Raw genomic sequence first — 27,246 nt, forward strand, 5'->3', positions numbered from 1 at the left:
ACCTAAAATGATGGCTTGAGGTAAGTAGAAGGGAAAGGAATGATTGTTTGGATCTTACCCCTAAGTTTTTCTAATAATGCTGCAATATGGAAATGTAATTGACTTGTGTAAAAGTAAATGCCGAAATGAAAAGCTCAGTCCTGAAAAATGAAACCCTGAATGAATAAATCATTTGGGCTCTCTGAAGAGTTTGACAGCTTAATCCAAGCTCTCCTGGTGGTGAAAGATGGCAAAGAGGGATCCTGTTGTTCACATGTATTTAAGTGCAGGATGAGCCCGCCACACTGGATTAATGGTTTCTCCTCTGCACAAGCAGCACTTGCCTTAGCTGCCTGGGGAGGAGCTGGGGACCTGCCACAGGGAGAAGGTCATGGAGGGAAACACGCAGCTCATTCAGGTCATCCAGGAAATGCACTCAGAGATCAACAAGCTGGAGAGAGAAAATAGGGCCCTTCGGGTGGAGCTGAAATTCAGCGGACAGAGGGCAACTAACCGGGAGGAAGGAGCAAGAGGACAAGGTGGAAATGGGGAAGCCAGAAGCCTCACTGATTCAGGGGAAGAGAGGGTCACTTCTCCAGTGGCCCTGCGTAGGAATGTCTCAGCCAGCTCAGCTCTGGCACTGCAGGAACAGAAAGGTACTGAAGAGTCACGATTACTATTGATAGTATTACTTTGCACTTAGTTTTCATTCAGGGATCACAAAGTGCTGCACTGTTGTTATATACCGACAGAGAATGGCAAACTGCCCTTGTTATGTACTTCGCCAACATGGGTGAAGCCCTCTGGCCTTCATCAAGGACCCAATCTAGTAAAGCACTTAAACATGGACTTAACTTTGAGCCCTTCAGTGGCTGCCCAAGTACTCACCTGTGTGAGTTAACTGAGCAGGATTTAATGCAAAAGACAGTACATTTGTTGACATACAAATGTGGAGAACTGGATACTGTACACATTTATGCTTGGGTTTGCAGGACCTTGTACAAAAATGTCCAATTAAGGCCTATCGTCTTTTTATTATATGTTTGCACTGTACTTAGTCCAATGGGATCCTAATCCATGACTGGGTATAAATAAATAATACAAATAATTAATCATAATTGTGTCACCACATTTTCCACGTTTTTGACCCCTTTCAGAGGTTGCCGTCCAGTAGGGTTTGTTGACAACCTGATGGAGGCTAAGATCCATGCCCATGATGAAGTGCCTCTTGAGAGCATAGGTTTAAGTTAGGAAGAACATACATAAAAAGACTATAAGGAGATAAATTGATGGAAAGGTGTGATGTAGGTGGTGGGGTCAAAGGGTATTAATGTATTTAAGTACAGTTGGTGACTGAATGGAATTGAATAACATACAGTCTGATCCAAGCCCATTGAACTCAATGGAAAGTCTCCTATGTATTTCAAAAGGCTTTGGATCAGGCCCTTAAATGAGTACAAATTTGGGAAATAGCTTAGGAATAGTTAGCGACTCTTTCAGGTGGGTGAACTGGTGAGCAAGAAGTTTTCCAGCTATCTTGCTTTCCCATATCTATATTTCTTGGAGGTGAGGGGTGTTTTCAAGGAAGAGTGTGTTTAACCCCTTTGGTCCCCATCCCCCCACAAATATTGTTAATGTTGAAAATAAATCTTAAACTTTGTTCATAAAATTTACACACAATCAGATGGCATCGTTGTTCCAAGCATAAGGGCTCATGGCCTGCTCTTGTGCTTAAACAGCTGTGTGTCTCTAGGCCAGATTCTGAACCCCTTACTCCTGCTGATGACCAGTTACTCATATCAGTGGTCCTACTGACTCCAGTAGTCCCAGTGACCCAGCATTATGAGTAAGGATTCACATTCAGGCCATATGTAAATATCTTTTAGGCTTTTATTGGTCATTGACTTTACACTCAAAATACAGGAAGGGATCTTTCGAAAGCAAAATAGCAAATAACTCTCCATGGCCAAGTGCCCCTAACTGCCACTTCTGCTTAGGAAAATCTTCCTCAAATATATTTTCTTATCATGTAGGACTTAATAATTTTGCTATTGCTTTTTAGTTTCCACATAATAAAAGTCTATGAAGCAGATGTGTCTATTTAATTTGGTTTTACCTCTATGATTTTGTGTCTGCTACACAGGTAATAGTATGATTGTTAGGCGTTATTCCATCTCTTCCTCTGTGCAATCTTTTTCTGGCCACAAACACCACAAAGCTGAGAAAAGACATCCAAGTAACAGAATCCTGGAGGTGCAGGGAATTGTCAAACCACCAGCGGGCTCCTCGGTGATAACCAACGAAGAAGAAAAAGGATCTGCAAAAATTCCAGCGGATTGCTTCTCCAGCAATAATTCTAGCAAAAAGAGATCTTTTCAAGAGCATGTTTATAAGTGCAGGTAGGTAATATTTACCTTTAAAGTGTAGGTTGCTTAGCAGTGTTACTTCCGCTTGATTTGATAATAAATGTGGGTACTTTGAATTCAAAGCTCTTTATTATGAGGATAACTTGTGAAATGTATGTGAGGCACAGGGGAAAATTCTGTCTCAGATAAGGGGCCTAAGCCTGTTCTCAGTGCAGTCAATGGCAAAACTCATATTGGTTTCAACGCAGGACTGACGCCTAACTAACAATTACAAAAAAAAAAAAAAAAAATGAAATTCTGGCCCCATTGGGAGAAATCAACGGGAGTTTTATAGATTGGTGTGTTGTTCTGGCAAGCTAAGCTACATTTTTCTATTTGAATGAAAAGCATAAGGACATTAAGGAGATCCGGATTAACTTGTTGGAAGTTTGATTAATACATTTCACAGTTGATTTAGGTTTTTTATTGTAATTTGATTCTTTCCTGTCACTCGAAGCATTATAGGTTGACTTTGCACCTTGGGAAGACTACTTGTACACAGTGCTAGGTACTAAATGAACTATGATTGCTCAGAAACAAGTCTTGGGTGTCACTGTCCACTGCTCAGTGAAAACCTCTCCAATATAAGGCAGCAATCAAAAATGTACACAAAAGTAGTTAGGATATCTAAAGTGTACAATAGAAAATAATACTGGAAATATTATAATGTCATTATATAAACTGGTGATTTGCATTCAGCTAGAATAGGATGTTCAGTTTTGGTCATCCTATGCTAAAAAAAATTAATAGTAGAACTAGAAGGAGTCCGGAGGTGAGTAACAAAAATGCCTACAAGCACAGAAAGTCTTGTGTATGAAAGGCTGAAAAAGACTGGGGGTAAAATATACAAAAGTGCATAAGTCCCATTTTAAAATCTCACTTAGGGCTAAATTTTTAAAGGTATTTACACACCTAAAGATGCACCTAGCACCCAGTGGGATTTTCAAAAGTGCCTAGGCATCTACCTGCTATTGATTTCAACCTAAGTCTCACTGAAAGTCAGTTGGGTCTTAGGCTCTTTTCAACAGGACTTTTAAGTGCTTTTGAACTGTTCACCATGGGGCTATTTAGTTTACAGAGGATATGAATAAGTGGGTACATGAAAGAGGTGCACAAAACAATGAATGGCATAGAGAAGATATTTACCTTTTCTCATAATCCAAGAAAAAAGGAACATTTGATGAAAGTGAAAAGGTAACAGATCAAAAATATATATTTCCTAACAAATGCTTTGGGATCCATGGTTGAAAATTGCTATATAACTACCTGTTAGTCAAAGTAGTAGTAATGACTATTTTATTACTGCTTTTGAGAACACAGGAACTTCCATACCAGCTCAGAGCAATGGTCCATCTAACATAGTATCCTATCTCTGATCAGTAGCCTGTGCTAGCTGCTTCAGAAGAAGGCGCAGGAAACAATTGTAAAATGGGAAACTGAGGCATGAGTCCACCCAATTTAGGCTTAATCAATTTTTAGCCTTTATTTATAAATGTTCTGACAAAGTCAGTGTCACTTATTGTTTCTGATCATATACCTATGACAGACAATAAGATAAGACGGAACAGGTAGGGGCCCAAGTTACTGAGTTCCAGGGGACAGTGAGGATCTCTACTTCATGATGGTCAATTCTATCTCTGGGCCGGTGTTCTCCAGTTTGGGCCCTTGTCCATTTGGTTTGTATATATTAATTTATCCCATTCTGTCATCTATCATTCCACATACCCACTTACACATTTACCCAAACTTTCATAATTTGTTTTTCATTCTCCATTCTATGTTATTACAAATCATCAGCACAACTCAATTATCCTTTTACCATGTAACATACATTGTCATGAACTAGTAACTAAACTAACAAAATGTAGCCTTCATTTTTACCATTCAGCAATTGTCCATCGTTTAGTATCATTGTTCAGTACCCATGTAGCATCCTGAAGTATTTTTTTATTTGAATAGGAAATTTATGGGGAACAGTCAGCATATTATTATTTTTTTCAAACATACGTTTTTAGGGACTTTTGCTCAAAGTTAGCACTTATGTTTGTAAATTATTAGAAAGCCTTGTCAGCAATTTTGCCTGTTGCATTTTGAGGGGCTTATTCAGCTAGGCCTAAGTCTTTAACTGTACCCCAACACAATTATGGATTATCTTAATTTATGAGGAAGTTTCTTCACAACCCCCATTAGTATGGTGATTGGCTTATGCCCTGAATCACAAAGCTTTGTCACTTATTTTTTTAAATGTTTTTGCCATGACTGGATGTTCCCATTACCCATGTAAATGTCTAATACTTTCTGTATTCCTAGTACACTCTTAGTATCAATGATATTTTGTGGCAATGAGTTCCACAGGCTAATTATACATCATTTTTACAAGCAATTGCATTCGTTGTTCACTATGGGGGTTTCTTGCACCTTCCTCTGAAAGTATGGTCAGAGACAAGATGCTGGACTGGGGAGGACTAGACTTTGTTTTATCTGGTGTGGCAATTTCTTAAAGTAGTTGTAGAAATTAATAATACTATGACTAAACATTAATAGTTTGCAGGTATATAGAGCTTTTGATCCACAGATCTCAAAACACTTTACGCTCAGTACTGGAAAATAAACATTTTGCAAAGCAAATATGAGAGGTTACTGTAAGAAAGCAAAAGACTCATTAGAAGATGTTTTATTGATTCTCCTGGCTCTTGGATTTATAGCAAAACTATAAAGTATACAAAAGCCTGTTTAGAATCATTCACAGGCGCCACTCTGCATGCACGCCATGGGCAGAATTTCCACTGACTTGCAGCAAAGTGCCACACATCGGGCAGGTTATAAACATGGTTCCTTTTATTAAACTGCAGAAGCAAACCTTGACTTGAGGTCCAATCCTATGTGTACACTGCTCCAAAGCGGGTGGGGAAGGGCAGAGCAGGAAGAGAAAGCTTATGCTAAAGGACAGCGTGGTCTGCATACTGCCGTGCACTCCGGAGGTTGGGAGAGTGATTGTACATCCTGTGGTACAAACTGTGATCAAGCAGCATCTACACAGCATTCCATATACAGCGAAGTGCCTAAATGGTACAGTCCCTAGCCCTTAGCATTCATCTTGCCATGATATGTATTCTCCATCTGTGTATAAGTTACAGGAAGGTGGTTAATACACAAGTTGAAAGATCACTCTAGCTTACAAATAATAGCCATGTGCTTTATACACACGGAAATGGAATGTAGCTTGTATGATCAAAATTACTCTTTAACTCATAAAATTGACCTGAGTGCAGAAGGTCCACATGAGACCTTTTGCACCACTTAAAGGGTTACCCATTAGGGTAACATTCAGGTCTATGCATAGGGTCCACACAATGACCATACACCACTTAAGTCCTGTGTTGAAGACATAAGTAGGACTTAAGCAGTGCATAGGCCTGGATGGTTAATCTCCATAGAGATTAATTTAACCCATAATGCAAGGCTTTGGTTGAATTTAAGTAGAGCAAAGAGAATTGTTAAGGTCGTCTGCTCTGGGGCATATTTTATCCTACAATAACTATTGGAGAAAAAATATTTCACCGTTTTCATGATTTTCTTTTCTCCTGTTGGCTTGAAGGACAGAGGAAAAGTGGCATTTACAGCAAAGGACTGGGGGGCAGGGAGAGAGATAATTTGATCATTTATTCTCCAGATTTCTGATTTCTGAACATTTGAAGGGATATGTTTTAATTTTTACCAGGTATTCACTTGTGTGAGCAAAATTGAGGATGCACATACATAGTTGGAAGATGCAACTGTCTGTGTACCTTAAAACATTTTATAGCTGCTTGCACACTTTCAATAGTTGGACCTTTCTGTGCACAAGTATAAGACCACTGAAAGAGTATGCAGGTATATGAGTACACACAGGCATGGGGAGCACACACCTGACAGATGATGCAATCATTTGTTCACTAAGTCTGTATGCGTTTTGTAGACAGACAAGTGGTATGTAGTCTTGGGGAATTTTCCCTTTTCTCACTGTTTTCTGCACACCCTGTACATTCATAGCAACTCATAATTCTTTCTCATTTTCTTCTAGGGGTAAAGTAAAGGCGGTTAGGTTCCTGTTACCAATGGACATGTCATCTTATTCCGAAAATCAAGGTTCTTTCAAATGCCCACAAAATCAGGACACAAAACAGTTAAGCACCATTATTGAAAAGGATATGTGAGCTGGTGAATTTTTAAAGGCCCATTGATTCTTGAGATAAACTAGCCTTAATGATAGCTGTGTGTCAGGTTATGTTTCTGCAAAGTGCTTTGGCAGGATGCCTTCAGAGAATCACTAAGACTGTGTTCCAGGTCACTGGCCTGTTGTTTAGCAAGAAAATGGAAGCCATGACAAAACCTGTCAGAAGCCTATATACTATGTTGAAATCCCTTGGTAACAATATACCACCACCAAGTATATTTTTGCAAGATCCACATACCTCAAGAACTACTTTTAAATAGCATATGTTGCAGTGTTACTGTTACCACGCAACACAATTTCTTATGTTTTGTTGTTGTTCCCATTGCTAGAAAAATATATATTTGAAATCACAAAATAGAAACAATTAAAGGACCTGTGAATTTTTCTGTGTTTTCTGTAAAACCTTATAATAGAAATATAGCTGGGCTTCTGTGTTGAGAATAATATGTTAACAGTCATTTGAATATTTATAGGCATTCTCCTTGACCGTCAATATCCCTTTTCTACTCATTTTCTGTGAATATTCTAGCGCATGAGGTACTGGCAGGAATATTCACCTAAAATTGCATGAAGGGACTATTGAGAGAATAGAAACCATGACAGATCTTACTATGAAAATGCCATCAAGAGCCTGATTCTAAGTTATGCTCATCTGATCAGCCACCAGAAACATACCATGTGTTCAGCTGTTTTGATTGGAATTCTGAATATCAAATGCTTGTAGTGAATTACTTGTGAACAAGCTCCAGATCAAGAATTATTTGCTGAAAATATTTAGCAAATAACTTCAAATACAAAGAAAATGTGAGGAAAAGGAAAAGTGGGGACAATTCATGACAAGGAAAAGAGGAAAAACTCATCAAGTAAATTATTTATTGTGAACTATTTACCCGCTCCAGTTATTTAAAGAAACAGACATTGCCAAAACATTGTTTAATTTGGCTGCAAATATTTACAGACTGGAATATTGCACATACAATCCTATTTCTCTATACACTGTCCATGTGTATGCATATCACTAACCATAAGCACAAAGAGGAGGTGTTTATACACATGATTAATATAGTATGTGGCTACAGAAGGGATTTATTCCAATTGACTGCACTTAAACAACATATTTATCTGAATATTTTTAGAGCAATGACTGAGAGTTTACTCCATCAATTTACATTCAGCTAAATGTGTTCTTGTAAAAAAGTTTCTCACCATGTCTCATTTCTGAAATTTTAAAGTTTAGTTTGTTGTTTTTAGAAAAAAATCTTTATATTCTCACTGAGATGAGAATGTGTGAGCTCACTGCTCATGTTGTTTTTCATGTTCAATCTGGATCCAGTAATGCTTTGTAATGTTGCCAGTAGAACTGGGTGAACAGCTCAAAAACTGTTTCCATAGATAGTCACTCTAATAAAAAACTGATTTCCTTTTGGCTCCATTTGTTCATGATTTGTGAACATGCCTGCAAATAAGTTTATTGGCAGGACAGCCCAATGAACAGCTAATTTTAGAAAATATTTGCCGAAAGTGACTTTTTATATTTGCAAACATAAGCTTTCTCTCACCAGAAACTAGATTCTAAGTGTACATCCAGTCAGGCTTGGATTGCGGAAAACATCCCTAATCAGTGAGACTTTAGGACATGCTTAAGTGCTTTCCTGAATCAGAGCCACAGAACACTAGCAATGCCTCATGACCAATGGGCTCAACCAAAGCTAACCAACACAGCTTGAATTTTAAATGTCAGATCTTGCATGTAGACAGTGATTTCCATGTGGATGAGCTAAAAACTAAGAATTAGTTGTATAAATTATTTGGCAAATGATTTTGAATAATGAATATATCTGCAAGAACTATGCTATGGGCTACTCATCAAATATAAATGGAAAAAGTCTAAATTCATCAAACAAACTATACACTGTGAATTATTTACTAAGCTTTAGTCATCAGCCCTTTGAAAGGGGCTGTATTTCTGGCAAGAGTTTCACATAACTATTGCAAATCTTTTGCCTAATTATTTTGAGCAGTTCAACTTTGACTTCTTTAGATCAATATCGGTTTCTGCTTCTAGAATTTTTTTTATTATTATTTATTTGAGTGTTCCCTTCTCCTGCATATTTAAATATAAGTTACTTGAAAATGTAGGGTGAGGCTTTTAAAAGAACTCAGTTAGGCTGGTTGAAAATAGGAACTATTTTGCACAAATAAATTAAAAACAAAATAAAATGTTTGTTTCAGTTGAAATGTTTCACTGGTTTTCTGATTTTTTTTCCCCTGAATCTATTAGAAATATTTTTTTCTTTTAATGTGGAATCTAAATTAAAATGTTCGTTTATGAAAGTCACTGTCTGTGTTGCTTTTGAAACTGGGATTTAGACTCCTATGTCACTTAGATATTTTTGAAAATTGTATTCTTGTGATCTAAAATCCTTAGACTCCTTTGAATATCCCAGGTTTAATGAGAATTGTGCGTCCAAATCCCTTACACAATTTGAAAATCTCTCTGTGCCTTGGTTTCCTATCCATAAAGTGGCAATCAGATTTCTTTTCTCTCACCCCTTTTCTGACATGTCTATTTAGATTGTAAGGTCGCTGGAGCCGAGACTGTCTCCTGCTAGGTGTGTGTTCATTCCCTAGCACAATGGGGCTCTGATCACAGTAGAAGTAATAAATAATATGGCTGCAACCTAAAAATTAAATTTCCTTGTATATTTTTGCAAGTAACATTTTATTGCTTCAATGTTCATAAGAAGTGGGGTGGGGGGAACAGAACCAATGAAAAAGTTACTGAAAAATGGGAAGGTTTTGAGAGTTTGGGACTGTTTTCCCCAGTTCTACTTGAAATTACATTGTTAATTATGGGTAAAAAATGTCTAAGGTGCCTAACTCCTCTAGGTGCTTTTGAAAATTTTAGCCCAGGTTCTTTTTTAGCAACAAGTTTTGATTCTTTTGTAAGACACTATGGGTGGGATTTTCAAAAGCACTTAGTTGATTTAGGAGCGCAAACCTGCACTAACTTCCCATAGTGTTTGTAAAAAGTCATGAATAGTGAAGTGAAACCCAAACTATTTATGTTGTGTGTCTAGTCCCTTTTATTTCAACATCTTTAGTGGTATTTGTTGCTTTAAGAACAACTGATGATGTGCAGCCATAATTTATTTTTAAAAACCGGGTGCCCATAGGATATCTTGGATGGATCTCCATATGGGAGACATTAGAAGGACTTTGTATAAGAGAGTACATACTGAAGACATTGCCCATGTAGATTTAAAATACACACACACACACACACATAGAGCATGAAATAAAACTTAACAGAATAAATCAGCGGTTCTCAAACTCCATTGCATCGTGACGCCCTTCCGACAACAAAAATTACTACATGACCCCAAAAAGGGGGACCGAAGCCTGAGTCCAGCCCCACTGCTGGGGGAGCAAAGCTGAAGCCCAAGGCCCCAGCAAGTCTAACACCAGCCCTGGGGATCCCATTAAAACAGGGTTGCAACCCACTTTGGGGTCCCAACCCACAGTTTGAGAACCCCTGGAATAAATTATTCAATAGCGCTTAGAATTGGACTAGTTACTAGCATTTAAAATATTTCACATGTTAAACATTCACAGTGTTTTCAGTGGAAAATGACCTAGTATAAATCAAATTTGCCTTACTGACTGCTGGTCCAGAGAGGTCTTCATGGGTGATGCAGTTGTGTGAGCTTCCAAACTGGAGAAGGGGCAAATGACATTATTCAGCCATTCAAGTGCTAATTCCCTTCCAGAGTGGAGCCCCATACTCTGCCCAGCGCTGAGCCTTGCATCCTCACACGTCCTAGCAAGGAGATGATTGATAGCTGGTTACCTGGAAAAAAGATTTTTAAAGGGCTACACAGCATGAAGGCATCTTTTCGGTGGAGATCCGCCAGGGAGAGCAAGGTAGCCTGCTCCCCTAACTCTCATCTCTTTTGGGATATCTCTTCCTCCACCCCCTTTCTTTCTTCTCTCTCTTTCTCGGGCACCTGTGATGTCTTCCCACTTCCTTCTCTGCCAGCTGTGCTGGGTTCTCTTTCTCTCTCCCCTGCCAACCCGCTCTCTCTTGCTCTTCCTGTTAAGCTGCCCTCCCTTCTTTCCACTCCCTACTGGAGGATCTGCCCCTTCTCCTTCTGGGATAGCTGCCTGTGGGATCTCTCATTCCTCTTCTGTCCCTCTATGGCCTCCTTTCCTATGCCAGGGGGCCTGACATTGTTCCAGCTGTCAAGGCCCTGATGTTACTGGGATTGGGGAGAGTGCATCCTCTTCTTTCTCCAGTGAGGCACTCGGAGCAAGGGGAGCTGTCAGGACAGCTGAGGAACAACAAGAGAGGCAGCTGCTGACTGCAGCAGCCTTAGGATCCCTTGTTTCTAGTGGCCAGAGTGGAACACTGCCAGCAAAAGGAGTTTCACTCCCAATTGCCCAGGACCACTGGGAACCCAGAAAGGTTAGTAAATCTTACAGCTGTCCGATCCAAATTGGGAAAATTGGCAAGAACACAGAATACTGTTCCACCATATGTGACTCTTTGAGAAAGGCTAATTAATTGTCTAGTAGGGCAGATAAATGCTTTCAGGACAGGTTGTCCTCTTACACTGACAAGACACCACTGATTTCACTGCCAGTCCCTCAGATTAAGTGTCAGTGAGAGTCAGTGTGAATGAGGAAAGAGTCAGGCCCTATGTCTCTTGAGAGATTTGTATATAAATACACGAGCACAATTTGTCCATACTCATAGTGGAAAGTAAAGGGCTCCAGGGTATCCAGAGTGAGAAGGGGTTTAGTAAGATGTAGCCTGGAATGCAGATGTCACAGATCTAAGGAACAACCCACCACCAAAGATTGCCCAGTTTTACAATAACAAAACTTAGGTCTCAGAGTAGCAGCCGTGTTAGTCTGTATTCGCAAAAAGAAAAGGAGTACTTGTAGCACCTTAGAGACTAACCAATTTATTTGAGCATAAGCTTTCGTGAGCTACAGCTCACTTCATCAGATGCATAAAGTGGAAAATACAGTGAGGAGATTTATATACATGATAAACATGATAAACACCCATTTTTTCATGGTCTGTGTGTATATAAATCTCCTCACTGTATTTTCCAGTTTATGCATCTGATGAAGTGAGCTGTAGCTCACGAAAGCTTATGCTCAAATAAATTGGTTAGTCTCTAAGGTGCCACAAGTACTCCTTTTCTTTTTGCAAAACTTGGGTCTGTAACCTATAGCAGGTGTGGCCATCACCAAAACAATACACAGTTCTCAGAGAGCAGGGGGGCCATGCTTAAAAACATACCAGTAATAAAACAGAGTTCAATTCTGACTGTCCCACAGTGCTCAGGTGTAGTATCTAAAATGTTAATGTTCTAGGGCACCTGGCCAGACAAGTCATATTACTTTATTACATATTAACAGAAACATTTAACTTGATGAAATAACATTACTTCCCTTTGGGTCTTCTTCAGAGGAAAGATTCCTTACAGAAGTCTCACATTCTTCTTTGGTATTTAAAAGAGATCTGAACATTTGCCTCTGATGCACCTATATACAGAGATGGAACTTTGATGCCCCGGAGCATGTCAGCACAGCAGCCACATTATCCACCCTGGTGACTACTTGCTCAAAGTGCATCAACATGTATTCATGTTCACACACTTATGTAGTTAAGGAATCCACAGTTGCAGACCTTAAATCAATTTGGGGGTGGAGTCTAAAGCCAACCCCCTGACTGGGGGCTGATGTGTTACATCCACACTAGGATGGCTGCAGTGCAATAAGAGGAAAATTTTTGCCATGCACTATCTTGTTCACAGTCAGTATGTCCATCATGGTTCCTTTCTATGTCATAGGTCACAAATCCTTTTTTGGCAACTGTGCCTGTCGTTTCCGCCTGCTATTGTTGATCAAATGTATTCTGAGGGTACATTACAGTGGAGGTAAATCATCTAGCGAGCCTGAATCTCATTTTCTGCATTAGGTACGTGAAATTAAACAACTGCTTGTCTGGAGCAAAGTCATGCCCCATTGCTGGGCTCCAGATCTTTATTTATCTTGTTTAGGTGGGGAGGGATGCTCAGAAATAAATTGAAATCCACTTATATCCCACTTAAACCCGACTTAGAGGACTCAAGTGGTGCATAGACCTTGTACCGGCCCTCTGCACGGGGTGAACTGGGACCAAAATGCTTTTATATTCAGCAGTGTGTTTCCTTTTAAGGTCTTCTAAGTGCAGCACAAATGTATGTATAAAAACTATAAACTGATGTGTGGCCCATAAATACTAAAAAGCAAAAACCATCTTTATTTTGAAATGGAAATACTGATTTTATTAAATCCAAGTCCATCTCTGCTATCAGGACATGATATATTCCCCTGCAGAGAACATGTCAGTTATTAAACTGGAATCAAAGTTAGGATGTGGGCCAAATTCTGCTCACCTTGCTCAGGCGAGTGGTCAGTTCTATTGGAGTCAAGGCAGTTGTCACTTCAGGGCATTTTTCTTTTATTATGAATGCTCATTAGAGCAGGGATGTCACTAGTCACATGAGTCCATCCTTTCCTGTCTCAATGTACTTTGACCACTGGATGGGAACCCAAGAACGTGAACACAATTGGTACAAGGGGAAGGAGAGTAGGAGAAATATGTCGCTTGCTGAGGAGCACCTCCAAGGCATCTTGCGTCATCTCATGTTTATATACTACAATTAAATTATGTAAATACCATAATAAAAAAAACTGTGAGATCCTCCATAGTTTTGTATTTTTTGCAAGTACTGAAAAAATGTCATTTTTGCAAAACCCCTGTACTAATTTCTATACAAAATCAGTACCCAGATAGCAAAATGAAGTAGATTGTAATGTACTTACCCTGTTTAACTTTAAAAGTCAGCAGCTTAAACTAAATTGCAAAAATTGGATCTGACATTTCTGTTCTGTGGTTCTTCAGGTGCTGATTTGATTCTTTCCTGGTTGGGTAGATAAGGATCACCGCTGGGCTGCTGGTCACCATGGAGACATCCATAGCTTTCAAAGTCACGTGTTTTGCCTGTAAAGAAATGTTCCTTCTGCATGAGCTCTTAATGACCATAGATGGACCGGTAGGTGTGTGAGGCCTATCCAAGGGGTGTGAATGTTATATTACTGGTTACACATGAGCGGAGCAGAGGTAAAGGGAGATGTACTTTTTTTAAGTCTGTTTAAGAGCCATAAAATATTTTTGTTCTGTACATAGGATTGCAGGATTCATCAAATCTGATATTCTGCTTCCAGCATTGGCCAGTACCTGCAACTTCTCAGGAAGCACCTGATAAACTGTGTAACACTGTACATGAGGGAATAAATCCTTCCTAACCACAGGTGATTGGCTTGTTCCTTAAGGCATAATATTTGACCTTACCACTCATTAATTAACCTTACCCCTCATAACCAGGAAAAACACAAACAAGCCAGTTTCCAGTGCTTACGGAATGCACAATTAATGGGGGCACCTGATTTGAGGAAGACCCCCATGTTTGAGGAATTAATCCTGAGTGTACTTGGGTCAAAAGAGACTGAGGAGATGGGACCAACGGATAAAGTTACAGAAGGTTGGGGTGGGAATCAGAGCTCCCCATCCTATCTCTGGCAAAGGTGACTCATGCACCCCCACAGAGCCCTTTCCTCTATATGGTCTGCGTTAGCTGCTCCCCCTCCTCCTTGGCTGGTGCAGTGAGAATACCCTTTCCCACTTCACTCGGCTTTGACCACTGCACAGGATCCCAGAAACAACTTCATTGGGGCCTTCAAAATCGTAAAGATAATGGTAGTCAGAATAGTCTCATTGTGACCTTCTTTCTCCCTAGCCCATCCCTGAAGCCTGGGATTACTGTGAAGATGGCTATGGTCAGCCCCAAACAATGTGCAGGATTGTTAGCCTTAAGCAGCCACTGATGTGAGGAGTCCCATTGATATAATGCATCTGTATGTAAGCAATGACTGTTCACATGAGTAATATAGTCAGTTTGCAGGCTCAAGTCTCAAATGCTTTCTAATTCCACTATTTGAATATTCAGTAACAAAGAAAATACCTGTTAAATCCATAATTCTTTCTTGACTTCTTCCTTTGTAACTGGCTTTTGTTTCTGTAAGACCATCAATGTACTTCATTGCTATGGTTGGAGGCTGATACTGGTCTGAATTGAGCTGCATAGCTGAGGAAAGATGGGAACAAATATTTACTTTAATTGGAATTAAAAGACTGTGGAAAGAATTGGTTTTCTTTTATGCCAACTCTACCTTGCTGACATGAACTTTGTATCATTTTGATCCTGGACTCCTGAAAGGACTGAACAGATTCATGGTCAGAATCTGATTCCTTTATTGGGTTTCCCATGATCTCATTCTCAGTTGCAGTCCTGTTTCTAATCAGGAAATACGTATACATTTTCCCTTTGCCCTTCACTTCGATCTCTCCTCTTTCGGTCATCTCAAAACTTTTGTCCTTTAGGCAGCTAGAACAACAATAACAATTACATTAAAAGGGGCTTATACAGATCAAAAATTATCAGCTTCTGAGCCTTCTCCTCTCAGAATAACATGGTGTATACCAGCAATTAAACTAAAACAGGTAGAGAGACCAGGACAGTCCAGTTGCGATTCCCTACAAATAACTGAGAGAAGGATTTTGCTCTGAAGCTGGTTTTTGTATTCAGAGCAAGGCTTCATTTGCCTATGTATTTATACACAAAGTGTCTGATCCAAAGCCCACTGAAGTCAATGAATTTAATTGACTTTGTCTCAGATTCTAATAAGGTTTAACAAAATCAAATTCTCACTTGATATGTAAGGTTCTTACTGTCCATGAAGCCAGAGTAAAATATACGAGTGATTGAGGCGTGATTTACCTGCCAATTAGAGCTTTATATAGAGCGGGTATAGGGTGATATGAAATTGTCCATATCACGAGTTGGACTAATTCTTCTTCCCTAATGTCGTTTAACTAAGTATTTCTGATGGCAAACTTCATCTATTACATACCAGAAATTATCATTATGCTTCAGACTTGGATGAACAGAGTTCAGTCCTTTATTTTTAGAAAATAGAGAGCAAAAACTAGGGAAAGGGGTCAAATAAGTGATTCTTTAGGTGAACAAAAGCTCTGATTTTATAAACAACATGGAGGTGTAGTGTAAAGGTTTTATTGGCATTGAGAAAGCTGTACTCCTCATGGGTGGAAAAAATACAGTGGTTTATGTAGCTCATGCTAAATAAATCCCAATAAAACCGTTATATCACAAGTTATCAGGCCCAGTACAGGGATAAATGGATGAAATTCTATGGCTTATTTTATGCAGGTCAGCCTAGATGATCTAATGAGTCTTTACATCACACCATTATGTAGTATGTATTCACATGAGATATGGAAAATATTTTTGAAATATTTTACTCTAAAATGTAGAATCAGAGTAATCTGTTTTTGTGCAGGGACCGTAAATTTCACCCTCATGTAATTGCCTCAAAATAATTTGGACAAATAAAACTGTTTTACAAGAACTGATTATTGTAATGAAATATTTGTTAAAACTGAGTAAGTTATGGAAGACAATGGGATTTACATCTAAAACCCAATGCAAAATTTTCCAGCAAAGCTGTAAAGAAGAAGGAGCATTACTGTAGCTACTCACTAATAGGTAGTGGGGCTAAGGTGAATTTTACTTGGAATCCCATGACTCTCCATCCGGGAAGCTATATTCACGGTGTCTCCAAACAAGCAATAACGAGGCATCTTTTCTCCAACTACTCCAGCCAGGACAGGACCTGTGTGGATCCCAACTCTAATCTTTACAAAGACACAAAGAAACCCAGAATATCACCTATTTAATGTACATTTAAAATGTTAAACAGCCATCTATCCATTAATCCTAATATAGTGGGGCGCACCTCTGAAAAATCAGGCAACTTATTAAAATGTGGCTCTAGGGGACTTGCCCAAGGTCACAAAGGAACAGAACACGGCTCTGTTGAGTCCCAGACCAGTGCATTTACCACACAACAACTCTTTCACCCAAATAGCACTTGGAAATATGTACATCTCTGTGGTACTGACTCACTTGGATAGGATTTCCAGAAACCGGATTCTTCACTTCTTTGGCTGCTATGATTATTCCCAGGGCAAAGTTGGCAACTCGCTCAGCATGAGTAGATACAGGCACAGGGACACCTCCTACCACCATGTAGGCATCGCCTATTGTCTCCACCTTTAATATTTAGGGAAATACAGATGAGTCTTCTAAATACTTCTAATTCAGCGTAGGATTTCTTGTGCATAAAGATATCAAGAATTCACTATTAGGCTGCTGCCCAATGTCCAGCAAGCTTATTTCCATCCATCTAAATGCAGTACCGTTTAATATCACAGTGGTAGAAGTATATGCCCCTACAACAGACTATAACGATGAGCAAATTGAAGATTTTTACAATCAGCTGCATGACATCATCGATAAGGTACACAAGAAAGATATCCTGATTGTACAGGGAGATTGAAATGCTAAAGTGGGTACTGATACACAGGTAGATTGGCGAGATTATTGTGGCCCTTTCTGTAATGTGGTAACCAATAGGAGAGGATTGACACTTTTGGAGTTTGCCAGCTATAACAATCTGGTTCTTGCAAAAACATTAGGAGCACATAAAGCATCCAGATGATCAACATCGCATGCACCTAATGGTCTATATCACAGCCAGATCGACTACATCATGGTGCAAAACTGATTTTGTTCTGGGATTAACAGAGCTAAAACAAGGAGCTTCCCCGGAGCTGATATTGGAAGTGATCACAACCTTGTGATGCTAAATTTTTGGCTGCCTCTAAGGAAAATCGTCATGCCACAGTTCACCAGAACCAACTTTGACTTAGAAAGACTCAGAGACTGAAACATTGCAGAGTCATTCCAAGCAATGATTGGCAGAAAATTTGCCCCGCTGCTTGCTCTAGAGGAAGATGTAGAAACAATGACCAACAATTTCAACACTGTAATGAATGAGGCAGCAATGAACATCCTTGGGAAACACCATAAGAAGACAAAACCATGGGTCACAAATGAAATACTACAGATGTGTGACATTACAAGAGAACTTAAGAGAGACAAGAACAGCACTGAGGGAGCTAATAAGTACAGAGCGATTGGCAGAAAGATCAAGAAAGGAATGAAGGTGGCCAAGGAGATATGGATTGAAAAACAATGCTCTAAAATTGAAGAGTGTATCAATAATGAAAGTAGCAAACGAGCCTTCCAGATTCTAAAAGATCTGATGAAGGAAAGATGGACCAAAGCTAATGCAATTCAAGACAAAGAAGGGAACAGTCTTCCAGAAGAAAGGGACATCATCAACAGGTGGACAAACTCCTGCTCTGATCTATACAACCACCAGACAAATGGAGATCCTAGTGTCTTAGACAGCCCAGATTCAACAGAAGAGGATGATTTTCCAATACTGCATGAAGAAGTGGAGACAGCAGTGAAATCACTCAAGAACAGAAAGGCAACAGGTATTGACAACATCCCAGCCGAACTGATGAAATTCAGAGGAGAAATAGTAATAGATGTACTCACCAAGATCTGCTATAAGATCTGGCAGACCGGTGAGAGGTCTTCCACATGGACACAGTCACTAATCATCACTCTGCCAAAGAAAGGCAACCTGCAATTGTGTCAAAATTACCAGACCATAAGCTTAATTAGCCATCCCAGCAAAGTGTTGTTGAAAGTCATATTGAACAGATTGAAGCCACAAGTGGAGAATATCATCGCTGAAGAACAGGCTGGCTTTCATGCTGGAAGAAGTATCACAGAACAGATTTTCAATCTTCGTGTTCTATGTGAGAAGTACTTACGACACCAGCAGGACATCTACCACGTCTTTGTTGACTTCAAGAAGGCATTTGACAGAGTAGGTCACAAAGCTCTCTGGGCAACCATGAAGAAGTACAATGGTGGTCGTAAGCTTATTCTTATCATTAAACAACTGTATGCCAAGGCCAGCAGTGCAGTTCTCGTCAATGGCACAATAGGACAGTGGTTTCGCACCACTGTTGGACTCTGGTAAGGCTGCCTTCTTTTGCCCACGCTGTTGAACATCTACTTGGAGCGCATAATGACTGATCTCCTAGAATGTCACATATGCACAGTCAGCATTGGGGGGCGAACAATCGCAAATCTTCAGTATGCTGATGACATTGATGGCCTGGCAGGCAGTGAAGATGAACTTGCCAACCTTGTGAAACAATTGGATGAAACCTCTGCAAAATACGGCATGGAAATCAGTACAGAGAAAACAAGCTGATGACAAACAAATGTGATGGGATCAGCTCACCTATCATTGTCAGTGGACAAGAGCTGGAGACAGTGAAACAGTTCAAGTATTTGGGGGCAATTATCACTGATGAAGGATCCAAAGCAGAAATTCTGGCAAGAACTGTGCAAACAACAGCAGAAGTGGCAAAGCTAAAGCCAATTTGGAGGAATAAGAACATCCCCCTAGAATCCAAACTGAAACTGCTGCATGCATTGGTCATCTCCATTTTTCTGTATGCATGCGAGACATGGACCCTTACGGCAGAACTTGAATTGAAAATAGAGGTAGTAGAGGTGAGATACTTCCGTAAAATCCTGGGCATCTCCTACTTCGACCACGTCACTAATGAAGAGGTCCGCAACATCATCACCCAATGCTCGGGGTCACATGAAGATCTCTTGATGACCAGGAAGAAGCGCAAGCTGAAGTGGTACAGCCATGTAACAAGATCATCTGGCCTATCCAAGATCATCCTCCAAAGGACAGTACAGGGGAAGAGAAGAAGAGGTAGATAGAAGAAATGGATTGACAACATAAAAGAGTGGACAGGAATGGACTTTGCGGAGACTCAAGCACTGACACAATCATCGGGGTGGAGACAATTGGTTGATTGCTCATCAATGATGGTGCCCCAATGACCAATGTGGTTATTGGAGCAATGACGATTCATAGATGGCTGGCTAATTCACAAATTGAATTTTAAAAGGATATTTTAGGGGGAAATGTAAATGAGGGGCTATTCTTCAGTGACACTTACTATTAAACTAGTCAAATGATAGTTTAGAAAAAGAATCCAAATGTTAGGAATACATTAAATTGCAGTGTGAAGCAGGCTGTGTGGTGCTGGTCTGTCATAACCTTCTTTACAAAAGGACCAGGTTGTCTTTCTGCAACCTATGGATTTCCCATAGTCTCTATTATGGACAAAGTCTGTAGTCCTTACTCAGGCATAGATCCCATTGTAGTGAGTGGAAGTTGTGCTTAAGAAAGTACTTCGGGATTTGGCCCTGGAAACAGATTATGGAGAGCCCATGCCAGGAATATAAGAAGGTTGTTTGAACCACAGAAATCCCAAAAGTATTAAATTCATTGTACAAAGCCGTTATGCTGTGAAGAAATTCTCTAAACAACTCTTAGGACGTTTCAGTGTTTCATTCATTATCATCACATGAATGATTAGCTTAAATTGGATTTACTGGTGTTTTTTTCCTGAACGCCAGTAACATAGCAAGCACCAAATTCCTAATGAGCTGTCCATTAACATAACCACTTAAAACAATATAGTGTGCTAGGCATGAAAACTGTGTAGCTATAGATAGCTCCCATCAAGGTAGTCCACTTAATGATAATGCCAGTTATTATTTACTATAGTAAATTTAAAAAAAAAACAGCCAAAGTCACTAATGCAAATAGATATTCTAATTATATTTATGCTGTGCCAAGAGATTTTCTTTAATTTGATTTTTTCATAACTTCTGACATTTATTAGTTCGGGCTAGGTAAGTGCCTTTGATCAGTTTCAAGAATTCATTCCCTCCTGGGAATCTTGAAACTGTAACCTACTCTTCCCTCAAGCTCCCATGGGTTTAACTGGGAGTTTTGCCTGAGTAAGGAATGAGTAAGGACTTTAAGATTTGGCTCTACTTGCATAAATATTTGCAATTGTAGGGGGAGGGATATAAATTTCAGGCTGGATGTTCAGACTTCAGAAGTCCATGGAGCCAAGCCGATTATGCCAGCCACGATCTGGCCCTTAAAAGCAGACTAGAGAGAAAATACCCACGTTCCATTTTGATGAAAGTTTCATCTCTAAGTTGTTAATTGGATTTAGCTGATAATGTTACTGCCAGAAAAAGAGGATACTTAAAAAGACACTGCAGCCCCCAGCCACAGGGATGGCTTTGTCTGGACTGGTAGTGGCTCCTGGTGGGCAGGCCAGTGGAGCTCAGCTAAGTCATTGGCCCCGTGTACCTGAGGAAGGGTATATAAACTCTGCCCTTGAGCCTGAGCCCAGTCAGCAGCCTCCACTGGGATTAGTGTACAACTGAGTTCTTTGGGCTATTGTGAGCATTGCATCAGTTGCCTTTTTTGGGACTGGGTGGGAATTTTTCCCTCACCATCAGGCTGGCCAGGGTGGGGTAAGATTTTTTGCCTTCCCCAGAGCAGCTCAGGGACCCAGTGGGGTAAGGTTCAAGTGGTCACAACTCAACAGGTGGCAGGTATCCAATGCAGGTATTCATTCCATAGAGGACTGGTTCCCTGAGAAAGAAGAGTTGGAAGTAGACTTAGGGGAAGACATTCCCTAAAGAAGCTGCAAAACAGGCGTGAGGGTCCTAACACCTGATACAGCAAAGAGATGACCCCCTTTTCCCAGCCCCTGTACTCTCATTAGAGGGGAGTGCAGTGGAGTCCCAGCAACAGGCTAGGACCAGCTGGGTGAGGGGAAGCGGATGGCAGCCCTACACCAGGTAGAACCAATTAAGGACGTAATCATGACTTGCACTGTATGAGTTACAGCCAGTTACCAGATGAGTTAAGTATAAAGTTGTGGCCTAATTAAGCCACATCCCTTGCATTTTGTCTTTCTTTCTGCATGTCCAGGACAATGATCTAAGCCAGGTTGGGCATAAGGTGAATGATCCAAGCTATCCAAAACAGGCAATCCAACTAGTTTTACCACTTTGGACTGGTATCAGAAGGTGATATAGTAAGTGTCCTATCACCTTGGGTTTATAGGTAGGCTTTTCTGAGGTAAAAAGAGATCAACTGTCCTTACCCCAGTGATGGCAAAATAAGGAGTCAATGACTGCTGGAGTACCAGGTGAAGAACAAAAGAGATTAAAATCTGCCACTCTGAATAGCTCCAAAAGGGGAATGGTGGGTTCAGAATGAGCTAAATGAAGTCAAGGAAACTAGGAAGGCCTGGTTCCATTCATGTTTGAATCTTTTTAGCACATTTAATTACAGTCTCTGCATGTTTCATTACACAACGGTGGAAAAAATATAATTGTTTTAATTAACTATAGCAACACTGAAATAGCAGCAACAGTTATTAACAACTTAAATTCCTTTAGTTTCCTGACCCCTTCAAGGCCACTATAAACTCCAGTATTGCATGCTTTATTGAAATCCTCTGCAATTCCCAAAAATCAGTTTCATGAAAATAGCTGCAGCCTTTTAAAATAAGTAATTACCTTGTAGACATCATGCACTGTGGTTAGTCTGTCAAATCGTAGATACATTGAATTTAACATGAGGACTATCTGAATAGGCTCACACTGGGCACAAATGTTGGTAAAGGTCACAACATCGCTGAACAATATGGTGCATTCTTTAAACTCTCCTGTGAACAGAAAGGTCTGTGTTAGCACTCCTTCCATTTATAAATAATTCTGATGAGCTGGACCAATCAGTAGCTGTGGCTGCTATGCACATGCAAGGCTTGTTTGCTGAGATTGCTTTTCTAACCAAATTTTTAGCAAATAAGATGATTCATTTAAGATCCATATTGGTAAGGGAGGATCTGATTTAATAAAGTATCAAATGTAAGAACTTCAGCACATCCTAGACAATCCAGGAAGCTGTCTACAGATGTTTAAGCACCTAGGCCTGATTAAGCAAAGCACTTACGCACATTTTTAGTCTATCCCTACTCAAGGCAGCACTTAAGCAAATGCTTAACTTTAAGCCTGTGCTTAAGGCCCATTTACTTCAATGGAATTTAAGCATATGCTTAAATGCTGTCCTAAATAAGAATAAAAATGCTTTCCTAAATCCGGCCAGTGCTGGGCTTACACATTTTTTTAGAGGAACGACAGCATTGTAGAAGTACAGTCAATTTGTTCAATCGCCTCCTCCCTTCCACTCTGTCTTTTTCCTAAAGCTCTCCAGCTATACTCAACCCCCCATCTTCTGCCTAGGTCAAAACAAAGCCTGTTTTCTTGGTGCCACTCAGAGCACTGGCATTGTGCTTGCTGAATGGGCAGCCACCAGAAAGGGGGGTATCATTGAGGCTACATAGTTTGCACATCCCTGGAGCCAGCTCTGGATAACAGCACAGTTCCCAAACCTAATATTAAGGACAGGGCTGCTTTTTTAAATACACATATCATATTCATTCACCTGCCTCAACTCGTTTCCCCTCTTTTAGCTGGTTGGCCACGTGCTTTGGAAGCATGGCATAGAGCAGAGCTTCGGTCTTTTTCTTCTCTTCCTCCAGGTGCTTTGAGAGTATCCGCAGTTCTTCTTTCTTCCTCTCCAGCTGGTTGGAGAGCTCCATCTCAGCCAGCCTTTGCTGGTTGAGAAGAATCAAATCCCTGGTAACGTCATGAGGTGCTATGTCTGCAATGTGCATCTGTCTCTCTTCCAACTCATGCAAAGTGCGCAGTAAAGGTGAGCAGAGATAGAGCATGCACTGCAGAGACTCCATCCAGATCATCTGGCCTGTTTAGAATAGGAATTGGAAAAGAAAGTGAGGACTTTCAACAGCCTAGTTTTAATAGTATGGGATTCTTAGCCCTTAGGACAATGGCTTATCTTTAGGTGTATATCACCTTGGGGACTGTCAGGGTTTGTCTGCACTGCAATTAAAAACCTTTGACTGGCCCGTGCCAGCTGACTTGGGCTCTCACTGTGGGGCTGTTTAATTGCAGTGTAGATGTTTGGGCTTGGGCTGGACTCTGGGCTCTAGGATCCTGCAAGGTGGGAGGGTCCCAGAGCTCAGGCTGCAGCCTGAGCTGGAATATCCGCACTGCACTTCAACAGCCCCACAGCCCGAGCCCCGCAAACCAGAGTCAGCTGGCATGGGCCAGCCGCCGGTGTCTAATTGCAGTGCAGACATACCCTCAGGTCCTAGAGTTTCTGTCAGACTATGACGGACGCTGTGCTGTGCTGTGTAGGAAACAGTGGCTTTTTGCAACCGAAGGTGGCTAATCCTGACCCATGCTATCTTCTCTATACTAGAAACCACTCTCCTCCCTTAGTCATTGCTTACAACATGCCTGTCAAAACTCCCATTGACTTCAGCGGAGCCTGGATTTTCACCCAGAAGGTCTATGGTAGAGTCAGGCATTGAACCCAGATTTTCTGAAACCCAGTCTAACGGCATATGACCACCTTTCCTATGAGAGTTTCTTTCCTTTTGACAGTATGCTTGATATACTATATGTTTTTACTTCGTCTGTAGGCACAGGAGAGAATTATTGAGTTTTAATGGTGACTTGCAAGGGGGAAAATTGAGCTTGTGCTCTTTTTTGCTTCTTTATGATACATAAAGAATGCCTGAAGGATAGGTAGATTTTTCTTTCTTTCTTTCTTTCTTTCTTTCTTTCTTTCTTTCTTTCTTTCTTTCTTTCTTTCTTTCTTTCTTCTTATTCTCTTATTCTGCTTGCTTTCTGTGTTAGAAATTCAAGTCTTATCTATTGTGTTTTTCTTGAAAAATTGTATGGACAACTGGAGAACTAACAGGCTTATGACATAACAGATACCATAGAAATTCAATGTAAATAACTGGGAGGAAATGTAATTTTCACTCTGACTGTTTAGAACTCCTTGTTTTCTTAACATCTTTTTTACTCAAACTCCCAATACACTTCTGATACCTTCCAAAAGATCTCCAGCAAAACAAGGTAAGACCAGATTTAACATGCATGATACTTCTAAGACAAAACATGAGCAAATATATTTTTCAGGCCTTCTTGTTTATATCTTAAAGAAGCAAAGTGAGGGCAAAAACACATTTTTTCCTTTCCTTTTAAATATACACTTTGTTGCAACTAAATGGACCAATCAAAGCACCACTCAATACCATTTTCTTTGAAGGAAAACCAATCAAATAAAGTGATTTCTTTGTCACAATAATTTAAACTGTTCTGTATTTTTAAGTAAAGGAGGAAGATAGAAATGAGAATCAGAAAGTATAAATGACTATAAACAAAAGCGAAACTGACTATTCTTTGATTGCAGTGGGCAGGAGGCAGTGGGAGGGAGAGGGAGGAATGGCTCAGTGGGGCTGCCAGTGGGCAGGAGGCGCTGGAGGGGGGGAAGCTGGCTGCCAGTGTAATTTTTTTCCATGGGTCCTCCAGGGCTGGAGCACCCACGGAGTCGGTGCCTATACCCTCACTACACAAATTGTTCCAGCTCCCTTGCAGGTGGTACTGAGAGCAGAACTTAGCTCGCTGGGCCTGGCCTTGCACACCCCAAGCTACCAATGAAGGGGATGGTCTTGGCTGTGTGCTGGGGATATCCACTGGGACAAGTGGGAGGGGCCATGGAGTGGCAGCAGAACTACTCAGCAGAGATTGCCTTAACTTAATGGCTAAAATAGCTTCTATTTTATCATCCTACCACATACACAACAAAGGAGAAGGACCAGAGGGTTTGTGTAGGGAGCTACCTTCTCATTCTGCCCCTGCACACTATCTACCTTGCCCCAAGAACTCAGGAAGCCCCTAAAAAGATGGGTTCCATGCTTTGGGGTGAGCACTTCTATGTATCCCCAATACCCCAGCCTTCCACAAATGGAATCTCATTCGTTCTGTTGACAGAAAACCCACAATACCTGCAGAGGGAGGGGCAGGCATGAGTGTATTAAAGTATCACTCATCTTTCCTATACTATACAAACAACTGGCCATTTATTTTTCTAATGCAGGGAGGGAGGAGAAATCAGCTAATTCAACTCTACAGTTATTCTTGATTTAGCAAAAGTCATTTATGTTCATTGAAAAAATTATGTACCTCTCAGCTCTAGCATTGGACGTTGTTTCCATGACTCTGGCATCATCTCTCTCCTAGTCCGGAAAACAAATTGACTGTTGATAAACTTCTGAACACTAGAGATGGTGAATGTCACTTCTGGGTGCACGATACTGAAGTAATGATCCAGGCGAATGCCCATGGTCTGAAGGCCAGGGACAATCTTTTGAATGCTCACCCCAGATTGCTTTACTCTGAGCTTGAAAACAACATGGGCCACAGATTACATTTCATGTCCTCTTTGGGATCAGCTACCAGTCATCTGAACCACCACTTGCAATATATGATCACTGTTTTCAAATGGACTTAGCTTCACACAGAGCCAAACAGTCAACCATCTCATGGCTCAAGTACATGGCTCATTCCTCCGCATTGCTTCTGTCTTATAGAATAACATAACATAGAACTAGGAAAAAGTGTTATAATCATACACGTGTATATGTTTTGCTAAGATTCCAAACTTTAATCTTCAGCGAAATATCAATTATATTCAAGTAATGAGTCTGATCTTTGTCTTGCTTACACCAATGTAAATCCTGTGCAACTCAATCAATCCCAGTGCAGCTAAAAACCAGTGCAAGTGAGAAGAGAATCAAGTCAATTTTCCCTCAATGCTATGCAGTAGAACATCAATGATTAGTAATGAGAAAGCACTGAGTGATCAGTTCAGTTCAGCTCCAGTCTGTTATATGAATCATTTTTTTCTAAGACTCATTAAGCTCCTTCCTTGTCTCCCCACAATTCCTGGCTCCCTAGGGTGTATAGCAATGTCATGGTGACTTTGGAGAAAAACGAATTCTAACATTAAAGAGGATTATATTATGTTTGTTTCTATAATCTGCCATGCTGTGATCTCTTTTCTGTTCCTCATATGGCCATGGTTTCACATTGTGGTGGCTATGGTAGTGGCAGCAGATTTAAGCTGTTTTCTGTGATTTTCAAAATGATTGTTATAATCTTAAGTTTTGTAAGGGACATTCAGCATTTGGGATGGGTGTTTCTAGAACCTTTTTAAAAGATATACCACTCATTATAGTTAAATACTATAATTACAAAAACAAATTAACCTGTCAGCCTTTGCCAGCAGCTACCACAAAGGGAGATCTGAGAGATATCACAGTATTGACCTACACTCAGAATAGAAAATAACTGTGGTGGCAAATGTGTTGGCAAATACTAACTTTGTAATGGGCACCATTGACCTATGGTTACTTTCTTTGGCCATATCTTTTATCAGTTTTTAAGGGTTTAAGAGCTGTCTTTGAAACTGATAATAATATGACCCTAATTTCAGCAGGGCCTGGGACTTTCTCCTCAACAAGCAATTCACTTTCCATGACTATGTTAAGTGCACCCCAGCTGAGGACCTGCCCCAATTGATGGGAGCAAGATCTTATTCTGCACAAAGAATCTGGTTGCAGTGGTGTTGATAAGATGCTTTAAAAGGTTTAAAACCCCTGATTTTCATTCACCATTTACTACATTATGAAGTGGGTCCCATCAACATTTTGAAACCTCTGTGTCTAGCCCAGTTGCAGGAACA

At 40.3% G+C, this 27,246-nt stretch overlaps 2 protein-coding genes across 2 annotated transcripts in view; one reads left to right on the plus strand and one right to left on the minus strand.

The window, feature by feature from the left end:
- The first annotated feature begins 370 nt into the window (after window positions 1-370).
- On the plus strand, window positions 371-6,580 carry CCDC195 (coiled-coil domain containing 195). Its single transcript, XM_077826919.1, has 3 exons — window positions 371-635; window positions 2,123-2,378; window positions 6,448-6,580. Exons 1-3 carry the CDS (start codon window positions 371-373, stop codon window positions 6,578-6,580), a joined length of 654 nt encoding a protein of 217 aa, XP_077683045.1.
- Window positions 6,581-7,481: 901 nt separating this feature from the next.
- The window catches only part of LOC144270510 (guanylate cyclase soluble subunit beta-2-like), a 31,177-nt gene continuing 11,412 nt past the window's right edge, over window positions 7,482-27,246 (minus strand). Inside the window, exons 9-17 of the mRNA XM_077827008.1 lie at window positions 25,686-25,902; window positions 23,071-23,391; window positions 22,143-22,291; window positions 16,704-16,850; window positions 16,278-16,432; window positions 14,890-15,104; window positions 14,682-14,804; window positions 13,483-13,660; window positions 7,482-10,450 (exon numbers count right to left, since the gene is read on the minus strand). Coding sequence (XP_077683134.1) covers window positions 13,509-13,660; window positions 14,682-14,804; window positions 14,890-15,104; window positions 16,278-16,432; window positions 16,704-16,850; window positions 22,143-22,291; window positions 23,071-23,391; window positions 25,686-25,902 — 1,479 coding nt within the window. The 3' untranslated portion in view covers window positions 7,482-10,450; window positions 13,483-13,508. The remainder of the gene's footprint in view (window positions 10,451-13,482; window positions 13,661-14,681; window positions 14,805-14,889; window positions 15,105-16,277; window positions 16,433-16,703; window positions 16,851-22,142; window positions 22,292-23,070; window positions 23,392-25,685; window positions 25,903-27,246) is intronic.

This window comes from Eretmochelys imbricata, chromosome 9 (genome assembly GCF_965152235.1).
Source record: "Eretmochelys imbricata isolate rEreImb1 chromosome 9, rEreImb1.hap1, whole genome shotgun sequence".
Taxonomy (NCBI): domain Eukaryota; kingdom Metazoa; phylum Chordata; order Testudines; family Cheloniidae; genus Eretmochelys; species Eretmochelys imbricata.